Source organism: Carassius auratus, chromosome 7 (genome assembly GCF_003368295.1).
Source record: "Carassius auratus strain Wakin chromosome 7, ASM336829v1, whole genome shotgun sequence".
NCBI lineage: Eukaryota > Metazoa > Chordata > Actinopteri > Cypriniformes > Cyprinidae > Carassius > Carassius auratus.
The window spans coordinates 12,364,574-12,389,058 of record NC_039249.1 but is presented as its reverse complement, the minus strand read 5'-3'; the positions used below and the strand labels follow the sequence as shown (position 1 = coordinate 12,389,058).

At 39.0% G+C, this 24,485-nt stretch overlaps 1 protein-coding gene across 11 annotated transcripts in view; it reads right to left on the bottom strand.

Annotated features, from left to right (window-relative positions):
• tjp1a (tight junction protein 1a) overlaps window positions 1–24,485 on the bottom strand; it is a 103,169-nt gene that overhangs the window by 16,924 nt on the left and 61,760 nt on the right. For 6 of the 11 annotated variants that reach the window (XM_026267363.1, XM_026267373.1, XM_026267364.1 and 3 more), the window contains 11 exons: window positions 14,047–14,103; window positions 12,685–12,809; window positions 11,966–12,068; window positions 10,954–11,254; window positions 10,562–10,665; window positions 8,967–9,132; window positions 8,625–8,760; window positions 5,881–5,916; window positions 3,281–3,411; window positions 1,882–1,987; window positions 1,577–1,727 (listed from right to left, as the gene is read on the bottom strand). In XM_026267363.1, the coding sequence (XP_026123148.1) occupies window positions 1,577–1,727; window positions 1,882–1,987; window positions 3,281–3,411; window positions 5,881–5,916; window positions 8,625–8,760; window positions 8,967–9,132; window positions 10,562–10,665; window positions 10,954–11,254; window positions 11,966–12,068; window positions 12,685–12,809; window positions 14,047–14,103 (1,416 nt within the window). Of the gene's footprint in view, window positions 1–1,576; window positions 1,728–1,881; window positions 1,988–3,280; window positions 3,412–5,880; window positions 5,917–8,624; window positions 8,761–8,966; window positions 9,133–10,561; window positions 10,666–10,953; window positions 11,255–11,965; window positions 12,069–12,684; window positions 12,810–14,046; window positions 14,104–23,567; window positions 23,945–24,485 lie in introns of those variants that run through there. The other 5 variants (XM_026267365.1, XM_026267370.1, XM_026267371.1 and 2 more) reach the window with 2 other exon arrangements.

Sequence of the window (24,485 nt, the reverse complement as noted above, 5' to 3'; positions counted from 1 at the left end):
GAGGTGAACATGCAGTCACCTCTGACCAAATGGAAAGGGAAAAACAATGAGCTGGGAGTCTCGCTGTGGGGCATTGCCTGGAATCTAAGGAGTGTGTGTTTGTGCAGCAGGGACGGGAATTTTCATCCACGCGTGTGTACAGTACGCACACTGCTCTGGGACTTGTGTGGGAGAGAAACAAATCCATGTTTCATTAAAATGTGCTCAGTGGTAAACAACTCTAAATGAGCCTGACTTAGAGTATCTGTATTACACATAGCAACTGATAATAGCTTAAGACCACTGGAGGCTTGACTTAAACAATGAACGCCATTGTGTGGCCGCAGGCTAAACAAAGGAAAGCTGGAAACAGAGGAGAGACAGGCACTGAGTCAGAGCAGGAGTGTGTCATGATTATTTTTGCCCACAGCCACAGGGGTCACACAGTGTCTTCATATTTTTCTGAGAAAAAGTGAGATGTTACACAGTGTTACAGCATGGAGATTAGTAAACAGCAGATGTTCGGTAGAAAAAAAAAATAATAATAATAAAAAAAAAGATTTCTTTGATATGATTAAGCATGCCACTGTACGTGCTGCACAAGTCATGATTTAAAGGCAACAAATAAAACTAAAATAATAACAGTTTGGCTCCAAATTGTTTGACATTTGATTATATATTATAAAATTTTATTAAATTAAAAAAATATTATTTTAAATTATTTATAAATTATAAATGTTAGCTAAATTAATTTACTTTTATGACATTGTCATTTTTAACAAAATTATACAGATTTCATCTTTAATTAGGCAAACACTAAGAGGACATGATTTTGATCCTTAAAGGGGCAGTTCACCCAAAAATGAAAATTCTGTTATTAATTACTCTCATGTTTGTTCGAAAACCGTAAAACCTTGGCTTATCATAATAATACAAATTAAGATAGTTTGATGAAATTCGAAAGCTTTCTAACCCTCCATAGACAGCAACACAACTGAAACTTTCAAGGCCCAGAAAGGTAGTAAGGACATCATTAAAATAGTCCATGTGACATCAGTCATTCAACCTTAATGTTATGAAGCTACAGGAATATTGTTTTGAGTGCAAAGAAAACAAAAATTACTATTTAACAATTTCCTCTCTTCCATGTCAGTCGACGTCTTGTCACGAGAGTACCTAGATGCATGTGTGAGACGCTATTGACGCAGGAACATGTGATGTAACCTGGATGTGCTACACCTTTTTGTTGTGGTACTTTCGTGAGCGCACATCGAAGACTGACACGGAACAGAAGAAATAGTTGAATAAAGTCATTATCTTGGTTTTCTTTGTTCACAAAAAGTATTCTTGTAGCTTCATAAAATTAAGGTTGAACCACTGATGCCACGTGGACTATTTTATCGATGTCCTAACTACCTTTCTGGGCCTTGAACATGTCAGCTGCATTGCTGTTTATGGAGGCTCAGAAAGCTCAGAAAAAGCAAAAATATCTGTCTTACAGGTCTAATAAATTTGTGCTAGATCCATATTAAAAGACCTCACTTTTAAAGCCTTTAAAGATGTTACTTGTATATTGAATATAAAAGACAGTCCTCACCCTGAGTATCTGGTCTCCCTCCTCCAGGCCTTCCTTGGCAGCAGGACTGTCTTCCAGCACACCAGCAACAAAGATCCCCACATCATTTCCTCCTGCCAGCCTCAATCCTACACTTTCGCCTTTCTTAAACTTCACCAGTTTCATACTAGGCCTGGTAACAGAGAACAAAACTGGCTTAGTTTTTAAATATCTGTACACATGCATCTATACAATAATACAGAAAGTTTACTTTGCTAGTAAATTCAATTCACTAGAAAAGGCACTCGGGAGCACGATGCGAGTACAGAATAAACCACAACACTGACCGGAGGATGCTGTCATCATGAGTGACACTGGGCACAGGGGCGTCAGAGGGGCTGACTGGCAGATCAACATCAGGTTGCCCAGGTTGTGCATACACTGGTTTTGGCTCTAAACACACATTTCAGTTAGTCTCGGACCATGATGTAATAAAAATATTTCTTTTAAGAACATGCTCTAAACAGGTGATAACTCAGCCCAAAAAGAACATGCAGAACCAAACCGAAGCTAGGTCAGATTAAGGCATTCCAGAACAGAACGGAGTAAACAGCAGCAAGGTACAGAGAGAAAACTAGAGGAGAGGAGAGGTAAGATTTTGATCAGTGGAAATGTGGGAATAGATAAACAAACAAATATTATGTAAATCACATTATTTTGCCTCGCTGTAAAATATAGCTGAACTGTCACATTAAAGAGAGCTGTGAATTGGCTTACTACTCTGTCAAAGCAATAACATTTGACTTTCGTGTTTGTAACAAAATCCACAAAGTAAGTGGAAATTGATGGACATAACAAAAGTTTGTGGAGTTTGTAGTATTATATCAAAGAGACAAAATTTGTGTCTATTAATGTTGTTATTATTTTATTAGAAGTAGTGATGTTTATTTCGGTTATTTCTCCTAACCGACAACCAATGCTCGTTAAACAATTATTAACAGTTAACTGACAATATTATTTTAAATTTGAACTGAATTACATTAAAAAGCCATAGGATAAGTGTCACAAAATTCCAACCCATCATTGAAATAAAACAATTGAAAGTGGGGTAAAAACACATTGTGAAATAAATGCTTTCTCTAGTTCATGTTGGACACCGTTATTGGTACCCAATTATTGCAACGTCCTTCTCCCAGGGTAACAGCTCTGAGTTTTCTCCAATAATCCCTGAAGCATTTGGATTCACAGCTCCATGTTGGTGCTTTTTCTCTTCAGTTCACCCCACTCATAGGGTTCAAGTCAGAGGACTGGGACAGACATGGCAGAAGCTTCATTTTGTGCTCAGTCACCCCTTTTTGTGTTGATATTGATGTATGTTTTGCATTATTGTCCTTATAGAAGATCAAACTATGGCCCATCTATGACTTTTTAAAACCATTTAACATTGAAAATTGTTATGGTTAATGGTTAACTAGTTAATTAAAAGTGATCTAAAAATGATTAGAAACATGAGAACCTGACATAAATTGTTAACTTAAGCAAAAATATTGTAGCATTGGTTGTTTAATTAACGTGCTAGATAAATTATGTTTCATGTGCCAATTTAGAAGACATCACATGGAAAACAACAAGGTGACATTGCCACATCATATAAAAAGTTGACACACACCACTGGACTGGAAAGACAAAGGAGAGCAGAAGTAAAGACAGAAGGACTGTTGAAAGTCTAGAGGTGAAAGTCCCAACCTGGCAGTGGAGGGATCTGTTTGTCCCCGGGCTGTTCTGTGGACGGAACCAGAAGGGCATCTTCCGTCATCTTAACTGGAGTGGTTACCGCTGCTGGTTTGGAGATGCGCTCTTCCTCGCGACTCCTGTGGCTACAAAAACACAAAGCTCACAGTTACAAACTGAGCCTGGTTTTGTCTCTGCTTATAAGTAATTGACAAATAACACAGACATTTACTTTATTTTCAAAATCATGATTTTAGCCTACAATGTATACGGCGAAGAATATTTTCACGTGTGTATTAAATAACCACTCATTTGTAATCACCTTGCTACATGCATAAACCGCTAAAAGACAGGCTAGATACTTTACTGAAAAACACAATCAAACACATAAATATTATGAAATAATGAGAGGTGGCAGATGCAGACACCATGATGCAAGCAAAAATTCCTGTTGGGCAAGTTACTGAAGACCTCAAAAACATTGGTGGCATTTCACAAAGTGTAGTTAAGATTTTGATCAGCATGTTCTGTATACAAGTTTCTGAAAACAAAGCAGATATTGTATTTGTTCCATTTGAATATGAGAGCATCCTGAAGGAAGAGTGTGTAAAAAAACAAATGCTAAATGGAAACAAAACAGAAGGCTCATGAACACAACAATACTTGAAAACAGCAGAGATAAAGATTGCTCATTAGACTGCACCAGATGCCAGTGCTTTAGGTCAGATGGTTGAATTTTTCTCTTGCTAAAAATTAGGACAGATACTGGAGCTTCTTTTAAAACTGTAAACATGAACAACACACAGATATTTAAAATGCTTTGAGGCATCACAACTTCTTTCTGTTGCTCATTCTAATTTCTGGATGTGTACAGACACAGAACGCTGAAGAAGTGTATGCGTTTAGGATCAGGACTGCACTCTAGAATTATGGGTAGATTTTAGAGTCACATGGCTGCTACAGTATGACTCGGAGAGGAAACAGACCACACCTGAAATATTCATTTTCTCTTCAATGAAAAATTAGCAATGTTATGCTAGCCGAATCAGTAAAAACAAACAATTTCTGCAGAGAAATTAAATTTGTCATCACAAAAAAAAGAGACCTTGTCCTTGTTCACTAGCAGTGTACTTTATCTTAAATCTCTTATGCCCTGGACATGCGCAAAAACACACTGCCACACACACACACACATAAAGGCCTACATAAATCTCAGGCTCTCCTTTGCTCTGTTGGTTTTCTCTTTACTAACACATCCATCACACACGGGCTAAATCCTCCACTCACATTCTCCAGTGTTTGTTTCTCATGTGACCTGTTACAATCTCACTGAAGTGTTTCTATGTGCATTTGTGCATTAAACCTCTATAAAAATCACCCCTTTTTATTGTATATATTTTATATATGTGTATTGAAAAAAGATTCCCCCCAAATGAACACTATTCTTATGACTATTTTCTTGTGATTACACCGCAAGAAAACTGGTATTTCTATTACAAGTAGGAAAATATTCTGTTTTACGTATGAATTACAGCAGTTAAAGTTATTTTGTAAATATGCGATATCGAAAAGGCTATAAACCTAAAAAACCTATTACATCACTACGTTTGAGTTATAAAAATAATAAAGAAATAAAGACCACTCACTGCACACACAGTGGTTATTACGCCACACACAGCTGGATCCACCTTCAAGAATATCTCAAGTAAAAACAAAAAAATGTTAATCTTTCATTTAAAATTATTCATTAACATATTATTTTAAAATGTAAAATATACACAAAATACTAATACACAAAATTAATCCATCATTTAATTAAAATAGTCTTATTTTTAGTTTTTCTTTCCATTTTTTTTCTTGATTTTAATTGATTTAATCCATTTAACCGATTCATGTAGGTTAATCTTTCTTTCCCCAAGTAGTTTTAAATCATTGAATTCAAGCTGATTATGTTTTATTTTCTTTATTACGCTTATGTAGAGCACTCTGAATTACCATTGTGTATGGAATGTAAACCTAGGCTATATAAATAAACTTGCCTACCCTAACTTAATACAGAAACAACACTGAATCAACACACTTAAGTACTCTTGAGAAACTTTACGAAGAGGAGATAGATTAAAAAGCTGACAGCTCAGACAGTGGAGAGAGAGTGCATCTATGTGGCTTGTACAGTGAGGAAAAACCCATACGGTGATGCAAATTTCAGAGGGAATTGTGTTGTCCCTTGTGTGCCAAGGTTAATGAACACACAAGCAGGAAAATGAATTCAGGCCCATTTCTGCATAACAGCCTTGACACCCACTGTCAGTTTCCACAAACACACACACACACACACACACACACATATATATACAGAGCTAGTTGCCTTTGCGCCACCAGCTCAACGTGACAGAATGCATGCTAATTTCACTACAAGCACATTGTAATGCACCACATCAAATGCATTAAAAAGTGCATTAAAAAGTGCATATAGAACACAGGACCCACACATTATAAGGACTATGACAAAATTGCACAAAAAACACGATCACAAACAACAAATCAACCTAATATCCATGCACTCAGACTCGATCTACAAAAACTATCCACTGTGTACAGAGCACAGCACTTACAGCGGGAGCATTCTGGTGAGAAAAGAGCCCCTCGGCCTGTGTGGAGACAGAGCAGTTATTCAACAGCGAGTGAGTGATGCATGGCTCTGAGATATTAACCTGGCTCACTGACAAACAGGTTCATCATCCCCCAAAATGCCTCCAAATCCAGCAATCCAAGTCCAGTAAAATACTTTTTTGACCATCCATTTTTGTGGTGCTGAAGGAGGACCCTAGAGCATTCCCATGTTGCCCAGTCCTGTTAATCATCCAGATAGCGAAGAGAGACCAGCCAGTTTATATTTATACAATGTGGCTTGATTAAATCTGTTCACATTAATAACTGTTTAGTAATAATTGAATGCCAAGGCTGCATTTCATTTTTATCAATAATGCATTAAAAAAAGCAATCTTGTGAAATATATCAACAATTCATAATAACTTCTATTTTAATATACTGTATATTATAAATTGTTTTGTTTGTGTGATGAATTAGATGAATTAGCAGCCATTATTCCAGTCTTTAGTGTCATGTAATCCAGTTAGAAATCATTCTAATACGCCGATTTCATGCTCAAGAAACATTAACATCAACATCAAGAAACATTATCAGTTGAAAGCATTTTTCAGGATTTTCTGCTGAATAGAAGGCTCAGAAGAACAGCATTTATCTGAACTCTTTTGTAACATTATGAATGTCTTTACTTTCCATTTTTGATCAATTAAATGCATCCATGCAAAAGAGAAAAAACTATAAAACAACATACATTAGTTTAAATATGTGCAAGTCTTAAGGCTTCATACTTATCTTTGAGAGTTTCCCTCGCCATTATCAAGTCTTACTTCAGTGGGGGTCTTGCTAGGCACTATATATATATATTTTTTTATCTGCTTTGGAACAATAAGAAAATGAAATAACTAGATAATGAAAATGAAAACTGAATTGACTTTAGCATCTTTATATTCATTATCATTCGGTGGAGATCAATGATTCTACTAATATTACAGGCACTGTCCACATGTGCAAAGCAGACTATGTACACACTCAAACACACACACTAGAAAGAGCTGTGGCAGTTTTCTGAGACTTGAAAGGCACCAGTGTCTTGTCGAGGTGAGAGAGCCGATAATGAGGTGTAATCTGAGTTCAGATATTAAGTGAGCCACTGCTGTAGACAGACAGGTGGAGGATGTGTGGGGACGCGGGGTGTGAAATTTCATTAAAACACTGCCTGCAGCAGTGTGGGGATGTGGGATGTAGACAGCAGCTGCTTTAATGCCAAGAAAAATGGCGTATCCCCTGGGAAAGGACTGGCACCTTGTGGCATTGTCATCTTATTCATCCTTGTCTCTTTACATACTCACAGACTTCTGGAAACACCATCTCGTGATCTTTCGGTCTTACTTCCATCTGTTTTACATACTCTACTTATCTCTCCTGATTTCCTTTGGCCCCCATCCACCACTAATAAAATGTACCATGGGAACCACAGTTTCCCCCATAATGCCATAACATAATATCATTAGTACTGTTATTGACATAGTGGAGTATATAATATAATTAATCTAATTTATTTCTGAGAATCTTTCATCCAGTTTTATTTAGGGCTGTCTATTACATTAAATCACAACTTTTAACTGAACAATTAATCACATATCAAAATAAAGATAAAGATATTACTGAGACTCAAATCATAAAACAAAACAAAATTTGTACACAATACAATCAATTGATGTTTGTTTTTGTGATTTTTTTTTTTGGTACAACTAGTACATATTTTGGTAAAAACTGTGGTTACCAGAGTAATTTTTGGTAAAGGACTAGTGTTTATGTATTGTGTATACATTATATTAGTGATGCACCAAGCCAGTTTACCCTACTTTCAACAAATAAACTTGCCATGTCACGTTCTCAGGTGATAAATTAAACTAGTCATAGTTAAGTTCTTTGGCAACAAGTCGCCTCTTGATATATATATATATTTTTTAATTAATCTGAAATATTAGCATATTTGCACATACTGAACACACTACATGGTATATGAGACAAGCTTCATATATCCAAACCTTTGAGGTTTTGACTAGTGTGTAACATCATACAACAGATATCCAAACACTGATTCTTGTATTTCATTGTCTCTTATAGAAACATACACACAAAGAACACTGAAATTAATCATCAGACCACTTGCTGTCAACACTTTTCACGTCTACAGTGCTAGAGCACATCTACTACGTTAGTTAAGACAGCTACATGAGCTCAGCTCTACTGTAGTGTCAAACTGAGTTACGGTCAGCCAGCTCACTGCACTATGACCAACACTTACACTCTCCTGTGACTGCAAGCAAAAGAAAACGAAAAAAAAAAAAATAATTTCACACAACACAAATCAGTGAGAGTAAGTATAATATTTCTTAAAGCTGTAAGTGTGCAAATCTGCTTCACTGATTATTCTGATTCATACGATGAATAATAATATTTCAAGCAGGCTCAGCAGTAAGGGGGAAGGAAACCTTAAAATATCTCTTAGCACCAGTAATCAATCAGAGCACTCTTGTGTCATTAGGCAGATCGATGCAGCTTTACTGCTCTAGCTGACATCTGAACCTGCTAGTAGCTGAGATGTGACCTGCATGCATCTCTATATCCACAGCGTGACGTTAACCACGGCAGTGAATTAAGGGGCACTAATGGAAAAATGAAGGGATATTTGAAACTTGAGGAGGTTTGTTTGGTTAATGAAAGCATTCCTGGCATCTCTTACCTGCCATTGCTCATCTGCTGTGGAGAGTGGCTGGAGATGTCGGAGGGCTCTGAGCGTTTGTCAGGGGAACGGGATCGACTGCGACGGGTGCGCTCATGGGAATGATCTGATGCCAGTGAATGAATTTCTGAAATATCTGTTGAAACAAATCATGATCTCCAAGTCTGAATTTAGTCCAAGTTGAATGACTTTTAGAAAAAGACAAAAATTCTACAAGGAAACTGAAAATTAAAAAGGACAAGAAAGCCATGAAATGAACATGATGAAAAAAAAAAAAAGTCTGACCTTAAGTCTAATCTTAGATTCTTTTCAGATGTACATTTTTAACTAGGATCATCTCACCATCTCTGTCTGAATTAGCTGAGGGAATGCTATCGTCCATATCTGGAATGTTTAGGAGTGTCCCCCTCTCGTCTCTCTGCACCACCATTTTCAGCTTGCCTTTCGATCGCTCTATAAGCTTCTTTGCGTCTATCAAAGACAGGTTCTCAGTCACTGTGCCATTGATCTGCATGAAGAGGAGAGGGAGAGCAGAAAGAACACCATTTTGTGGATGCGCTATGGATACACAAGTCTGCCATTTTGAATAATACAGCTTAAAAGTGACAAAGGTCTGATCAGATAATATAAGTATGTTGATAAATTAAGCATTTTTAAATTATAAACTCTCCTAGCTCTATGTTAAGCCCTGCACACAGCAACATGGAAATAAACCAACAATATACACTACTGTTCAAAAGTTGTTAATGTCAGCATGACTTATCATTTTTTGGAAAGAAGTGACTCCTCACCAAGGCTAGATTTATTTTGATAAAAAAATACAGAAAACATTAATATTAGAAAATACTATTACTATTTAAAACAGATATATATATTTAGATTTTTTTAATGTAATATCACAGAATCCATCATAAATCAATCTACTATGCTGATATCAAAGTTGAAATCAGTGGTGCCGGTGTTACAATGCATCCTAATCTGTGATACATATTTTTCAGGATTCTGTGATGAACTGATGAACAGAAAGTTAAAAGGAATAGAACTGATTTGAAATGTCTCTGTTGAACAGTTTAATCATTGCTAAATAAAACACTGAATGGTAGTGTATATGCAGCAGCAAAAAAAAAAAAAAAAAATGCTGTCCCTGATTTTTAATTTACAGAGATTTGCAACAAGTCTGCTGGCTTTGTGCTCGATGCACTGCAATTTCACTCCAGTGCTCTCTGGGCTCTCTCTGTTCCACTCAGTAAGCTTCAACTTCATTCAGCTGTTGACAGCTCATAAACTCACATAGAAATCACAGAAAGATAGAGAGATCTTATTCAGCTAAAACTAGTCAGTCAGATGATACTTTTTACATTCTTTAGTAAAAATTAAATAGTTTATATAGATATCAGAAATTAAAGTATAATAATGTAAACATTAAGAATGAGGGTGAAAGAGGTTTAACTCATTTAATTTTGAGTGTGCTTAAAGTTACCGTACCTATAGGTGCTGTAAGTGCCTTAATGGAAAGCTGTGATCAAACTCATCTGCCCTAGTCTTTATGAATAAACAGTGACCACAAGCAACTGTCAGATTCTTCATTCAGCCAATGAGAAGGCTTTTCAGGTGCTTTCTGCCTGTCAATCATTGTGAATGTTCCCAGTGGGCAGTCCATATACAGGAAGCCAAACGCTGAGAGCATGATTGATTAACTTGGAGCAGTTTTCATGAGTGAGCCAAATGTTCACAATTTCTCATCTGTAAACAACGACTTAAACAGCTAAACATTTTTACAGAGAAATCAAGACAGAGAAAAACAAAGCGTCAAAAAACACTGGTAAAGCTTTTCAGGCCAAGTAAGGGTGCCAGCAACTACCGCTGGTACTGTTCAATCCAGTTCTCTTCTTCTCTTGAAACCATCTCTGATCCATCCCAGACACCACTTCTCATACCTTCAGGACGACGTCTCCCTCTTGTATGTTGCCATCACGGGCTGCAAGGCTCTCGGGAGAAATGTCCTTTACAAATATGTGGCTGGCCAGACGCAGGCCGTATTCTGCGCACAACAGAAAATACACACACGAATGAACAATAAGAGACATAATCCACTTGAATTAATGGGTGACTGATAAATCTGGCTACTGAGTAACTTACTACAGCTTTGTTCTTGTTGAAAGCACCCTGTGGGTATTTCTGCCAGTAGACTAATCACAGCTATTAGCTAATGTACAACAGCCTGCATTACACCTGTTTACAACATTCTAATATGTTTGCCAAGACCTCTGTTGAAGCCATCAGTAGTAATTAAGAGGTCCGTCCTCCCATTTTTAACAGCTCCACCCACCTTCATTCTTGCGGGACTTGACAAGTGTGACTTTGGAAGGACGTGGCGGGACAATGGATGCAACTGATCGTCTGTCTGAGCGAGGGGAAATGCTCCTCTCACGGGAATTACTATGGTCCCTCCTTCCGGTGCTGTCGCTGCGCTCGTTTCTTCTGCTAGTGCCTCCGCTCGCTCCCCCTGCACGTGCTGGTCCCTCATAATCATCCTCCTCAGTGTCTTCCTCTTCCTCTCGCTCTGACATAGTCTCTCGGTCTCCCCCTCGACTTACAGGAATCTGCACCTTCCGCTTTCTGCGGATAGTCTGAACAGGCAATATATTGACATTTCAACCGGATGAATAAGATTTACTTTGTAAAAGGTAATAATAGAGTATATGAATATATAAACATTAGCAAGGGCAATAGCCAATCATCTGTTATATACCATTATTACACAGCTCTCTAGAATAATTCATTCTGACTGTTCAATGCATTTTGCGATCAAATGAGGCCATTAATTGCACTCAAAGTCCAAATTAAATACAATTAATTATATTACATATTCATATGTTTTGGGGGAATATCTTAAGAGTGCATTTTATTTTCTTATGTATCTTAATTTAAAGTATGGATTTATCAATTATGTCAGTTATATCAGTATCAGCTGTTATGTTCATCAATTATGTCATTTATCATTCGTATCACAGAAACCCTGAAGTACTGATCAAACTCTGCACTTAGAAAATCTCTCTCTAAAGGTCATGTCTCTTCAGAGAGGACAAAAAAAAAAGAAAATGTCTAGACACTGACTAATGCTCACAAAGACAAATACTCTGTACTACTGCAGTTTGACTCTCAGCATTCCTCACTGCTTAATGTAAAGCTCAGTCATGACGGATCTACTCCATGTCCTGCCTCCCTCAACTTCTTCCATCCTCCGTCACAGCCCACTACTCACATCTGTAGCCCAGTTAAGGCTCAAGGTTGTACAGGACTGATGCAATGTACGATGGATGATGCTGTTGTTAACTTACGATTTTGGCATTCTTTCCACTTTTTCTCAGCTGCTGAACAGCGTAGGCATGCTCCACATTGTCCATGGAGACACCATTTACCATCACCACTCTATCATTCTCTCTGCAGACAAAAATAAATATATTTTTGTGAAGCAAAGAAAAATCTAAATGATTTCTTAATAAAAATATTTTAACAAATACAGATTTTATATTTATTTAATTAGAATTAACATGTATATGCTATAATTACATAAATTTGTAATTACACAAACACATATACAGAGATATACTATATATATTTAAATCTCATATATATATTTTTATATGAGATTTAAAAGTAAATTGTATAAGTTATAATTACATAAAATTATAACATATACACACAGATATATAAATAATGATTGTCATGTGATTGTCATGCGTGTCTCATTAGTAAAGCCAGTTCTTTGATTAGCAGTAAATATCCATAACCTGCTTTCAAATTGAGTGTCACTTACTACACAGAGTAAGTTCTCTGACAAGCTACGCAATATCGCTTCATAATCGCAGAGGAATCGCATGCGATTATCAACGCAAGATTTCATAGCTAGTCAGAGAACTATGGCTCTGTGTAGCAAGTGACGCTCCATTTATATATTCATAAAAATATTAAATGATACAAATTTTATTTTCACTTAACTAACTGTTAGTTAAAATCTGTTTTAAATGTTGAATATCCTAAATATGAAATATCTTACTGTAAAAGCCCTTCTGCTGGTCCCCCCTTGAGCACATCTGAGATCACTATAGAGGTCTCTCCGCTCTGGAAATGAGGGTTGTCACGGCCCCCTGAGATGGCGATTCCAAACCCAAAACCTGGCGCCTGCAAAGGACATAAACATACACGCAGCAGAGTAAGCTCTCTGAATTCACAGCACATCTCTGAATAATTACATTACATTACATTAGATGGAATAGAATGATGAAGACCAATATGTAGGTTACTCTGTGTGTGTGTGTGTGTGTGTGTGTGTTATGGGTTTGCAATGTCTGGCAGTTTTTCAATCTCCCAGGTGTTTGAGGCTCTGAGCTCTCACATTTGCACTCAACCAATCACACAAAAAATGAAAGAGGAGCCTGAAGAGGTAGAGAGTGACAGACAGACTCCAGATAGATGGCCAGATGCCTTTCCTGATGTGACTGGGCATTCTCTCACACACACAAACACACACACACACACACTGGTCTGTTCTACCTCTCTCTGCAATCCAAACCATCTGGCCTTCCTCTAAACACAAACAGCTATAAATCATAACAAGAGCCTGAGCAGGTGAGGAGCACATACAATCACAGGGGGAAAAATACAGCCTTGTTTATTTTGCGGATAGTAACAGAGGCAGCTATGTAATACTGTTAGCCAGGAGCAGTCTGACACAGCTAAAGAGATTCCACCTATGAAAAAAGACCCCAGTAAAAGGCTTAACACTTGTACACCTGTTATTTTGTCTAGGCTGTCAGAAACAAATGGGACTGACTGAACTGACGTGTTACACAGACATCAGGTTATGATCCAAGATGTGTGTGAGTGACCACTGTACTCCAGCTCTTACAGAAGGAGGAGCTTAATAATACTGTGCCCAACTGACTCGTTCTCAGACTCTGGTTTAGATAGGTTTGAGCCTAGGAACATGCAGGAAGAGGAAAAGGAACAGGAAGTGAAGCAGAGCAGGCATTTTGTCCTCTCACACACTGCTTCCTGCCATCTGGGGGATCGGCTATTGTGTACTCAATGACCACACATCCTGTAACTAGCCATCCCAAAAGAGAAGAGAGGAGAGGGAGGAAAGAAAGACAAATAGAAAGAGTAGGGATGCAGTAATATGAATATTCTGGTTATTACTCATAATACACATATGAGTGAATAATTGTCATGGCCAAAATCAACATTAGATACTACTTAGATATATATATATTATATAATATAATATATTGTTTATCCCAAAGAGAAAGAAAAACATTGGGGACATTGGATGAGAAATGGTGAAGTAGGAAAATGAAGAGTGGAATAAAACTGAAGCAACAAGTGTGAAGATGAAAAAAAGACAATGTTGAACACTCACCCTGTGAAGAGTCACCGTGTGCTGTTCCCATATCACAGTTTCCTCCATTGTTGTACTCTGAGAAAGAGACCGAGAGAAAGCAGTCAGTTAGGAGAAAGTCTAAGCACATACAATGAGTTTGTATCAGCAGGTATTTCTCCTCTTTGTCAGGAGGTGATTTTACTCTGACCTCTGTGAGCTACAGGACTAAAGCATATTTACCAAACCAGCTATCCATGCTTGAAGTAAATCTTTATGTGTGTCTGTGTGTGCTGACCTGAGCAAAAGGCTACCAGAGGGCTAAAAAGTACTGCAAAACTGACTATGGCCACGATGAGCCCCAAACACACACACGCAGAACTGAAATAACAATAATCCAATCACTAAAACAGCCAATATCAACAGGAGCTATACTCGTTTTAGCACACAAACATAATTGAAGCCTGTAAAAACAGTGCAAATGTAGCTACAGTTCTTTTTTCATCAGTGAAATTTCATAGAAGTTTACAGCATGTGCCTAATAAAGACATGTGATTAATAAAGCCTATTGACACTACTGTAGTCTAACAGGGTCAATTAGAAGGTCAAAACTACATTTAAACACACATAAATCAGTTGTTCACAATAAGGTTTACAGCATGTAGACAACACTATAAATTCATGGCTGGGTTATAACACCGTATCACCAACAAATAGAACAGAGTGATGTGATCACTATAAAAACACCTATCCAAAATCCCCTGGGCTCCTGAGACATTCCTCTTCTCTTGTCTGACTAATCAGATGACAGCTGTCCCACTCATGTGTCTCCGCTTTCAATGCACACATCATACAAACAAACTGCTACAACATGAACAAGCTGCGCTGGTATAAGTCAGAAGGGATAGAGTCTGAGAAAGAGAGAGAGGGATGATCAGCCATGAGAGAAAGAGCAGATCATATTTATAGCTCTAACCCTGAGCTGAGGTGAATGGTTTGTGCTTCTGCTCCTTTTCTCCTGTACTATAGATGCCAGGCTGGATCAATTATTACAGTAGCTCTGAGAGTTTCAAAACAGACTCAAACACTAATATTTTTTCACTAAATGAACCAGGAAAACAATTTATATGTCAATATAAGTCAGCAATACTCCATTTTAATAAGAAAACATTTTATAACGCCAGCAAAATAAACAAATAAGGAATATTTCCTTTAACACCACACTATACATCAGACTTAAACATCCAACATATCTGCACTGAAAACACAGTTTAACCCTCTGACCTGTTTACCACGCTGCTTAGCAAGCATCTCATTCATGGTCCTAATTGGCACAGGGGCAATATTCAGTTCATGCTCCCATTTCTTCCCCTCTGTCTCACGGTCAGGCTTTATTGTGAGAGGATCTGACCTATTTGAAAGGCATCCACCTCTCACAATCTCACCGTGCCTCGATCCCGTCCTCTGACCCTCATCCACACATTCCTTTAATGTGTCTGTAGGGTCAGAGGTGCGAGATTCATCGGACTGTAAGAGCCGACAGCAGGGGCCCCGACCATGAGAAAAATGCCCATGCAGTGAGCCATGTGACAGGCAGAGAGAGAGAGGCCTAGGGGTTCTTGTCCTTGGTGGCGGAAGAACAGCAAACTGTTCAGGCTTCAGAAAAATGGCCCTGCTATGAGTGCGTGAAAATTGAGGCAAGGACAGGACTGGTACGATAAAGGCTGGAATACACTACATGACTTTTGCACTCATTTTTTGAGATTTACAGTCTAGACTAGTCAACGTTAGATGGCAAAAATCAGTCCCAGTCTGAAGAACTGAGTTGACAGATTTCACAGAAAATTATGTAGTGTAAGATGGGCACAGAGCCTAATTCTAGCTTCAGACTATGAATCCATCCAGTTAGAGCAGTGGTTCTCAATTCCAGTCCTCGCGCCCCCCTGCTCTGCACATTTCTCTTATCGCTTCAGACGTTTGTTCTATTCAAACGTTAGAGCCCTGAAGTGGACATCACAGGATATTCAGCCATGATTCCAGTTTGAAGCGAACGTATACTTTACATTCAAAGTGTGCGAGAAGTGAATTTAAATTGTATTTATTTACAGATATGATGTCACACTTGTCCGTCCATGTGTAAAGATGTTGCGTGGTGCAAATCCATGAATGAGTGAACTGATTTCCCCTGCTCAGGGAGTAGGGAGATAAGAACACTGTGTAGGGACCAAGTCTATTGGAACACAGTTCATGCACGGAGCTCACTTCTAATGAGTTGAATTATCTGAATCAGGTGTGTTCGCAAAAAGAGACATACAAAATATGCAGAGCAGGGGGGCGCAAGGAATGGAACTGAGAACCACCGAGTTAGAAGATACTGAACATGTCTGATATTTAGAGCTAATTTTAGAACACATGTTGTTATTTGCCATGCATCTCCTAGCAATGAGGTGCATGTTTCTGCAGGAGTTTGTTCTGGTAGTGTCTGTGTGATTCTTAATTTACTGTACAAGGCTCAGATGTGCATGTAACCATGTACATAGTCTGAAAAGTGTTTTAAAACCCATTTCAAAGTTAAAAAGCCATGGAGTGTATTCCAGCCTTAAGAAATTTTTATGATTCTGGTTCACTTACCCAATTGCATTAACAAATATTTTAGTAATTTTAAAGATTAACAATATTAGACAACATTTGAATATACAAAAAATCTAGCATTTACTGTCCTATATAGCAAGTCATCAAATAATTTTCAATGACATATCATTCAGCAATATGGTATGAGAGGGCATACAAGTTTATATACATATATTATATGTGGGTGAGCCCTCAAAATGAGCTAAACCTCCATCAGCCACCTCTGGTTTAGTTTAGCTACACGTAATATTTGCATCGGTCTCGAAAGTATGACATTTACACTTGCTCAAGGTTCCTAGTCTTCAATGGTCTATTAATGAAAGGGATTTTAGTAAATTGACCTTCAATGGAGGGACAGAATTCTGTAAGGTTTCATTAAAAATATTTTCATTTTGTTTCAAAGATGACCTTTTAACTTCAGGGATCTAATCTTTGCTGAGAAAACATATGGACATATGGAAGCTGATTGTCAGCAGTGTGTGTGGTCAGGTAAGTTAACAGTCAGACAGGAGAGTCACTCCACAGTGCTCGAAGCCGTTTATATGAGTCAGGCTAAGCACTTCTGATTCTCTAATCTGATGAGATTATCTTTTAATTCATCCCAACAACACAGAGCTCAAAGTAAACACACTGTCCTGAAATCTGAGCGCTGTACAGCTCAACAGAGATAAAACCTGACTCCTAAAACACTTCTTAAGAGGAACCTCTGCAGATTTTACCAATTTGAATTTAAAATTCCACTCTATTCCTGCTAAATTAAACATTTTTAATCTATTTTCACCTAAAAAAGTTTTTCAGCCCACACAAACTTGTATTCTTTTTTGCAGCCAAAAGAAATCTCCTGAAGGCAATTCAAACAAGGTCTCATTTTGCAAAACAAGAGTCAAACACAAGGGAGATCTAATAATTCCCTACAAGCAGCAGCAGACAAAAAGTCTTTTTGTGCACAAGAACGCCTGGGTATATTTACAGTGACGTGAAAAGGTTTTTTGCCCCCTTCCATTTATTTATTTTCATATTTGTTACACTTAAAAGATTCAATAAATTTTTTCACATAGGGTCAGGTAGGTTTGGACAGCTTTTTTCCCTTAATAAATTAAATCATCAATTAAAATGTGAGTTTTGTTTTTACTTGCATTGTTTTTGTGTAATATATTTTTTTTGATTATCTAAATATTTTAAGTGTGACAAATATACATACATATACTTACATATATATATACATAATATGTGTATGTATATTAGGGGTGTCACGATTTCGATTTTAAATAGAAATCGATCGAAATTAAGTCACAATCTCAAACTTCGAATTAAAAAATGGAATCGTCGATGCTGTCACGCCCCCATGTTGTATGACGGCAAATCAATGACAAAAATAACCGAGCATTCAACTGAAGCTGGCGCGCGCGCGCTATATGGCTTCCGAGAGAGGAAAACTGAATCGGATGCGAAGAAACGGGAGCCTGCGAGCTCATTTCAAACTCTCGCGCTCGATCATCTCACCTCTGCTCGCGCAAACAATTTTATTTTTGTCAGTCGTGGGGCGGGGCTTGCTGTTTTAGTTGTTATCTCAAATATCATTGGTTATTCCCCTTTTCCTAAAGTCAGTATTCGACGCCTGTTAGAAAATGATTAATAATTCACTTGACTTGACCCATGACTTCATCAGTGGACCAGATACATGTGAGTTATCATTTCTTTTGCTTGTTTAATTTATTTTTGTCTTTAATGTAATTTAATGCATTGTTTATAGAGTAGATCTTTTGTAGATACTTGATTAACTGGAATTCTTCTGATTGCTAGTGATTGCAGTCTTGTAATAAGAGATACACATATTTTACAGACTGTAATGATGCACACACACACACACACACATACTGTACATACATACATACATACATACATATATATATACACACATATATATATATACATACATACATATATATACATACATACATATATATACACATACATACATATATACATACATACATACATACATACATACATACATACATATATATATATATATATATATAAAAAAATCTAAATGAATGACAGTGAAGTGTTTAACAAGTGTTTTATCTTTAATCTTTTAAATAGATACATCGTAATATTTGAAGGTTAGTTTAGTCATTTTTTATTGTTTTTGTTTGTTTTGTTATGAACTTGAATGTCATCTTTTGTGAAGAAGACTGCACTTACAAAAGAGAAACTGGATGGCAGTTTATTTTAAGTTTTCAATTGACTAAAGATATAAGTTATTGTTACATTATGTTGTTAATAAAAGTTTTAAATTTGACAGTGTAATGCGGTACATTGCAAACAAAGGTCAGATATTATATTACATAAAAGTCTAGTTTGAAAAATGACAATCTGTGCTTTAAAAAGAAAAAATGTAAAAATCGAGGATCGAATCGAACCGTGACCTTAGAATCGAAAATGCAATCGAATCGAGGATTTGGAGAATCGTGACACCCCTAATGTATATATACATATATATATGTGTATTATATATATATATATATATATATATATATATATATATATATATTGTCACGGGAGGAGCACAAGACAGACACAGTGGGCGTGGCGTCAGGCCTCGGAGAGGCTTTTATTAACAGAAATCATAAAACAAAGGGACTAAAAGTGGCCAAAGGGGGAAAGTGTCCAAAATAACAGGGAATCTGGTGTCCTCGTCGTGCTGCGGGGTATGTGTAGGTCGGGCAGTGTTCATCGAGGAAGGGTCCAGGTAAGGGGCGGAGTCCGGCGGCCGCACGCGCTCCCCTCCTTGGTCCGGGGCGCGAGGGGCGGCGGCTTCTCCTAGCGGCCGCGTCTCTCTCATCGGCCGCGGCGCTGGTAGGGGATGGACGGCCCGGCATCCTGGCCCGTCGGCCGTGTATACGGGTGCGGTTCCCATCCGGATCGCGGGTCCGGCAGCTCACGTCTTGGTGGCGCGGGAGTCCCTCAACGCACCCTTCCTGGACCCACGAGGACACCAGTGTGCATGCACGGGGAAGAGACCGGTCTCCTGAGGAGAGGCGCGTTGGGCTTTTAAACAGCGGCGGTAATGAGGCTCCACTTCCTTCAGGTGTGCCCCATCACACGCCGCCAGCCCTGACTCGTCCAGCGCCCCTCCTCTCACACACCCACTCCAGTCGGGAGCCTGGTGAAGGGCGGCGATTTAGGACGGGGTGCCGGTGATAATCAGGGAGGAGGCAGCTGACTCGTCACATTCCCCCTCCCAAGCGACATCCCCGTCATCAGGGCGCCGCCCACACGGGAGTGCTACCATCCTCAACCAGGCTCCAAACGGTCGGAGTGGGCGGGGCTTCCTCTCCGGGCGGTCCTCCCTCTCGCAGCGCACCAGAACAGGGACAGAGAAACCGGGTTTTAGTGACAGCCTCAACCAACCACAGGGTAAAATGACAATGGAAAAGTCACTTACCCCTTGTGTGGCTGGGAGGCTGTCCCCAGTTTTCCTCCGTCCCAGTCTGGGTTCTCACGAACGTTTGCAAGCGAGAGGGAGTGACGTCACCAGACGTTTCCCAACTGCGCTGTCTAGGCTCCACCTGCCCGCATTCTCCACCAGTGTCACGGGAGGAGCACAAGACAGACACAGTGGGCGTGGCGTCAGGCCTCGGAGAGGCTTTTATTAACAGAAATCATAAAACAAAGGGACTAAAAGTGGCCAAAGGGGGAAAGTGTCCAAAATAACAGGGAATCTGGTGTCCTCGTCGTGCTGCGGGGTATGTGTAGGTCGGGCAGTGTTCATCGAGGAAGGGTCCAGGTAAGGGGCGGAGTCCGGCGGCCGCACGCGCTCCCCTCCTTGGTCCGGGGCGCGAGGGGCGGCGGCTTCTCCTAGCGGCCGCGTCTCTCTCATCGGCCGCGGCGCTGGTAGGGGATGGACGGCCCGGCATCCTGGCCCGTCGGCCGTGTATACGGGTGCGGTTCCCATCCGGATCGCGGGTCCGGCAGCTCACGTCTTGGTGGCGCGGGAGTCCCTCAACGCACCCTTCCTGGACCCACGAGGACACCAGTGTGCATGCACGGGGAAGAGACCGGTCTCCTGAGGAGAGGCGCGTTGGGCTTTTAAACAGCGGCGGTAATGAGGCTCCACTTCCTTCAGGTGTGCCCCATCACACGCCGCCAGCCCTGACTCGTCCAGCGCCCCTCCTCTCACACACCCACTCCAGTCGGGAGCCTGGTGAAGGGCGGCGATTTAGGACGGGGTGCCGGTGATAATCAGGGAGGAGGCAGCTGACTCGTCACAATATATATATATATATATATATATATATATATATATTACAAAAATGGAAAGGGGCAAAAACCTTTTCACGGCACTGTATACATTCACGTTTATTCAAGTTTGAGGCCTAGCTGAAGTAGTGCTGTGCCAAGAAACAAAGGACAGACACTGGGCAGTCCCGCTCAGAGCCAAAGAATCGTTCTTCCACTAAAGAGAGTCTTTGTTTCAAGTAGACCTCAGACCTGCCAGAAAGAGAGCAGGGGTTCAAAGAGCCCAAATAGGCAGCTAACAGTGAGCTCTGACAGCCAGGTGAAACTGAGAGGCTCTTTTAGTAGATCAGTGGCCATCTTTTTTGGGCCAACAGCTTCACTAGAATGCTGCACTAATACTCTTGAGAGATTTCTCTCAGAATCGATAAAATTGATGCAGAAACCAACTACTTGTTAGCAGCGCCTTAGATTTTGATGGCGATAAGCAGTTCCAGGGTGTTTGCTAGCGAGCTGCGGCACTCGTAGCTGTTAAATAATTAGTGTCCTGGTCATTAGACCCCTCAGCACACACTAAAACAGCACAGCTATTTTTTACGGTCTAAATACAGGTTTCTGCACAGTGTTTCAAATAATACTGACTGCTCTGCTATGTAGTAGGGAGGTCCAGATGTACCCAAGTGTGTAAATTTTACTCCTCTCGCTCAAAGAACATTCCGGCAAACTCGTTCTTTGTTACACAACAAAGTCCTGCTAGCTTTCCTGTGAAACTTCTCAGCTGCTACAACCACTGAAATTAGAGCCATCTCAAGAAAAAAAAGAGGAGACTGAGAAGTGTGTTAGTGTGGAGGACATAATAAACAGCAGATGTAAGAGCAGTAACATAGATCTGCGATAGAGACTTCAACCTGAACCACTAATCTATTATTGATGATGCAAATGTCAGCATGATATAAGCCACACACACACACACACAAATGCACGCATTTGTCTATTTTCCACATTAAAGCACAAATTACAGACTTCACATAAAAATATTAGAGCAAGACATGTAAAATCTTAAAAGATTTCATTAAAGAGCAAGTTTATGTCTTTGTTTCCCTGTTAAAAATTAAAGCTTTTTTTCTGCTGAAAATCTCCTGTTGATTAAGGTGCTGACTATGTCCTTTCTGTTTTGAACAGGAAATGATCCATTAGCCTTACTCTAGGACAAACCTACACAGGGTAAAAATGTGGCAGAAACAGCTGAACTGATAGCAGCAAGCTTGCATTCATTAATACTTTTTAATTTAGATTTAAATTGCAATTTGTAATTGTATTTCTGTTTCCTGCATTTTAATGTTGTTGAAAGTTGAGCCTAAACCAGAGTTCCAAGTTCCAAGTTTTTTCTATGTGATATCACATTTTCAAAGCATGGGCCTGTAAGAGGGCTGCAAGGGCTTAGGGGGGCATTTGGGAAAGGGCCTATGTCAGCAATCACTGAGTGCACTAAAGACCAGAGAGGTTTTAGTCCTGATTTTTTATCTACTTTCACTACTGAACACATTCACTTCTGGTTTAAAACTGGGCTCTGGGCATCTTTGATCAAAAATATATTAAAGATTTAACTACAAATTAAAATGACGGCTTACTATTTTAATATATTTTGAAGTGTAACTTATTTTTGTGATGGCAAAGCTGAATTATCAGCAGCCATTCTTCAAGCCTTCATTCTGATATGCTGTTTTGGTTCCAAATAAACATTTCTTATTATCTATCTAGCAACTCATATTTTTTTGGAAACTGTTAACATTTTTCAGAATTATTAGAGATTTAAATTGAAATATATTTCATTAAAATATATTTGTATTGAAATATATTTATATTAAATATATTTATTTGAAATAGAAATAAGTGTTTAATTTTATCTAGCATCATTAGTTAGCTTTTTAGCAGTATTCTTCTGAAGTGTCACTGAATGACCATATCCTGCATATGCTTAGTCTATTAAAAAAAAAAATAATAATAATATTTGAATAGAGTTATAACCCAACAGATTGAGCAAATCAAGAATATTAGAGAAATGGTAAGGAGACCAGATTGGGCTGGACATCCCCAGGATTAACAGGGGCAGCACAATATCCTAATGCTGCCATTCTGGGATTGCCCCGAATGATTCAAACATAGAAAATTCCACCACAGTCCCTTAATTGAGCACCAAGAGCTTTACACCAGAACAAAACTCTTGAATCATATCGGCTAACAATGATGAAAAAAAATTATGAGGGATTAAATGCTGGTTGTATGGTCAGATATCAGATGCATCAAAACCACATATAAAACACATACATGTTTTTGCTGTGGACACGCATACAGCATGATACATCCAAAAAAAAAAAAAATTATAATAGAAAAGGTTGACTGTGTAAATTCAGTCTTAGTTACACAACAAGCCACCTTTACTGCAGCCCATCCTGCAAAGACCAAACAGTGATCAGTCAATCTGACCACTTCACATGCCCTGAGATACCACACAATGCAGATGTTTTATAAGGACAAATCTTTAGCATTTGTTTCATTCTCAAATATCACAAATAGATTTGCTGTTTTTTTTTTCTAAATTAATTGGGTGTAACCCATCTAGAGACACAAGTGCATTGTTGCATGTGGGAAATGGCATAATCCTCTCTGCTGCAGAGTGTAACACTCACAGTTCAGCGGGAGATGGTTGAATCAGGTTATAAAAGCAAAAGATCTGTATGTCTCTCCATGCATTTCTTCGTCTCGGCCAAGATATACACACTGCAGGAGTATACTGTTCACTTGCCCGCTCAATGTAAATCCACACAGAAAGAGTCAGGTGGCCGGCGGCGGCGCACAAACACAGAGCCTGTTCCTCCGGCGTGCTAAAGATCCCTCATTAGAAAGACAGACAGGAACTCCATGTGTTCTTAGTATTGTAGTACACTTGCGTCAGGTAGAGAGATAATATCCTGCTTGGTGTAAAGAAAAAAAAAAAAAATTCCCACTGCAGTATAGTAGATCCTCACAGCTTCTTCCTCTGTACATGTGGTGTGTGTGTATGTGTGTGTGTGAGAGAGAGAGTGAGAGATCACAGGAGGGAGGGAAGGAGAGAGAAACACACCCACAATACGTGTTGGGGGTGTTAGTGATGGGAAAATAAGACACCGTTGCTCATGCTCAGCCCTGGACTGTGTGCAATCTGCTACCTACAGCTGCAAAACACACACACACACACACACACACACACACACACACAGATACCTGCAGCTTCTTTACATTCACGCAGTCTACTGCAGTGAACTGCAGCATGTGTGTTTATTACAAGGACACACACACACACTTTATTTAAGGCTCTGTGGGCATTTATACACCATGTTAGACATAAATCATACCAATTCACTGATTTCAAATCCAAATCTGCAAAAGTGATGCAACTAAAAGTTAAAACAAATTGCAATAAAAAGTAATGTAAACCAATGGGACATTGAGAAAACACATTTGTTTTGTTTCTGCTTGATTTCAAACTGACCTGGCTTCTCCTATACCCTCAAGATCTTATGCAACCCTATCCATTGCAAATTGCATCATTTTTACTGTAATGTTTT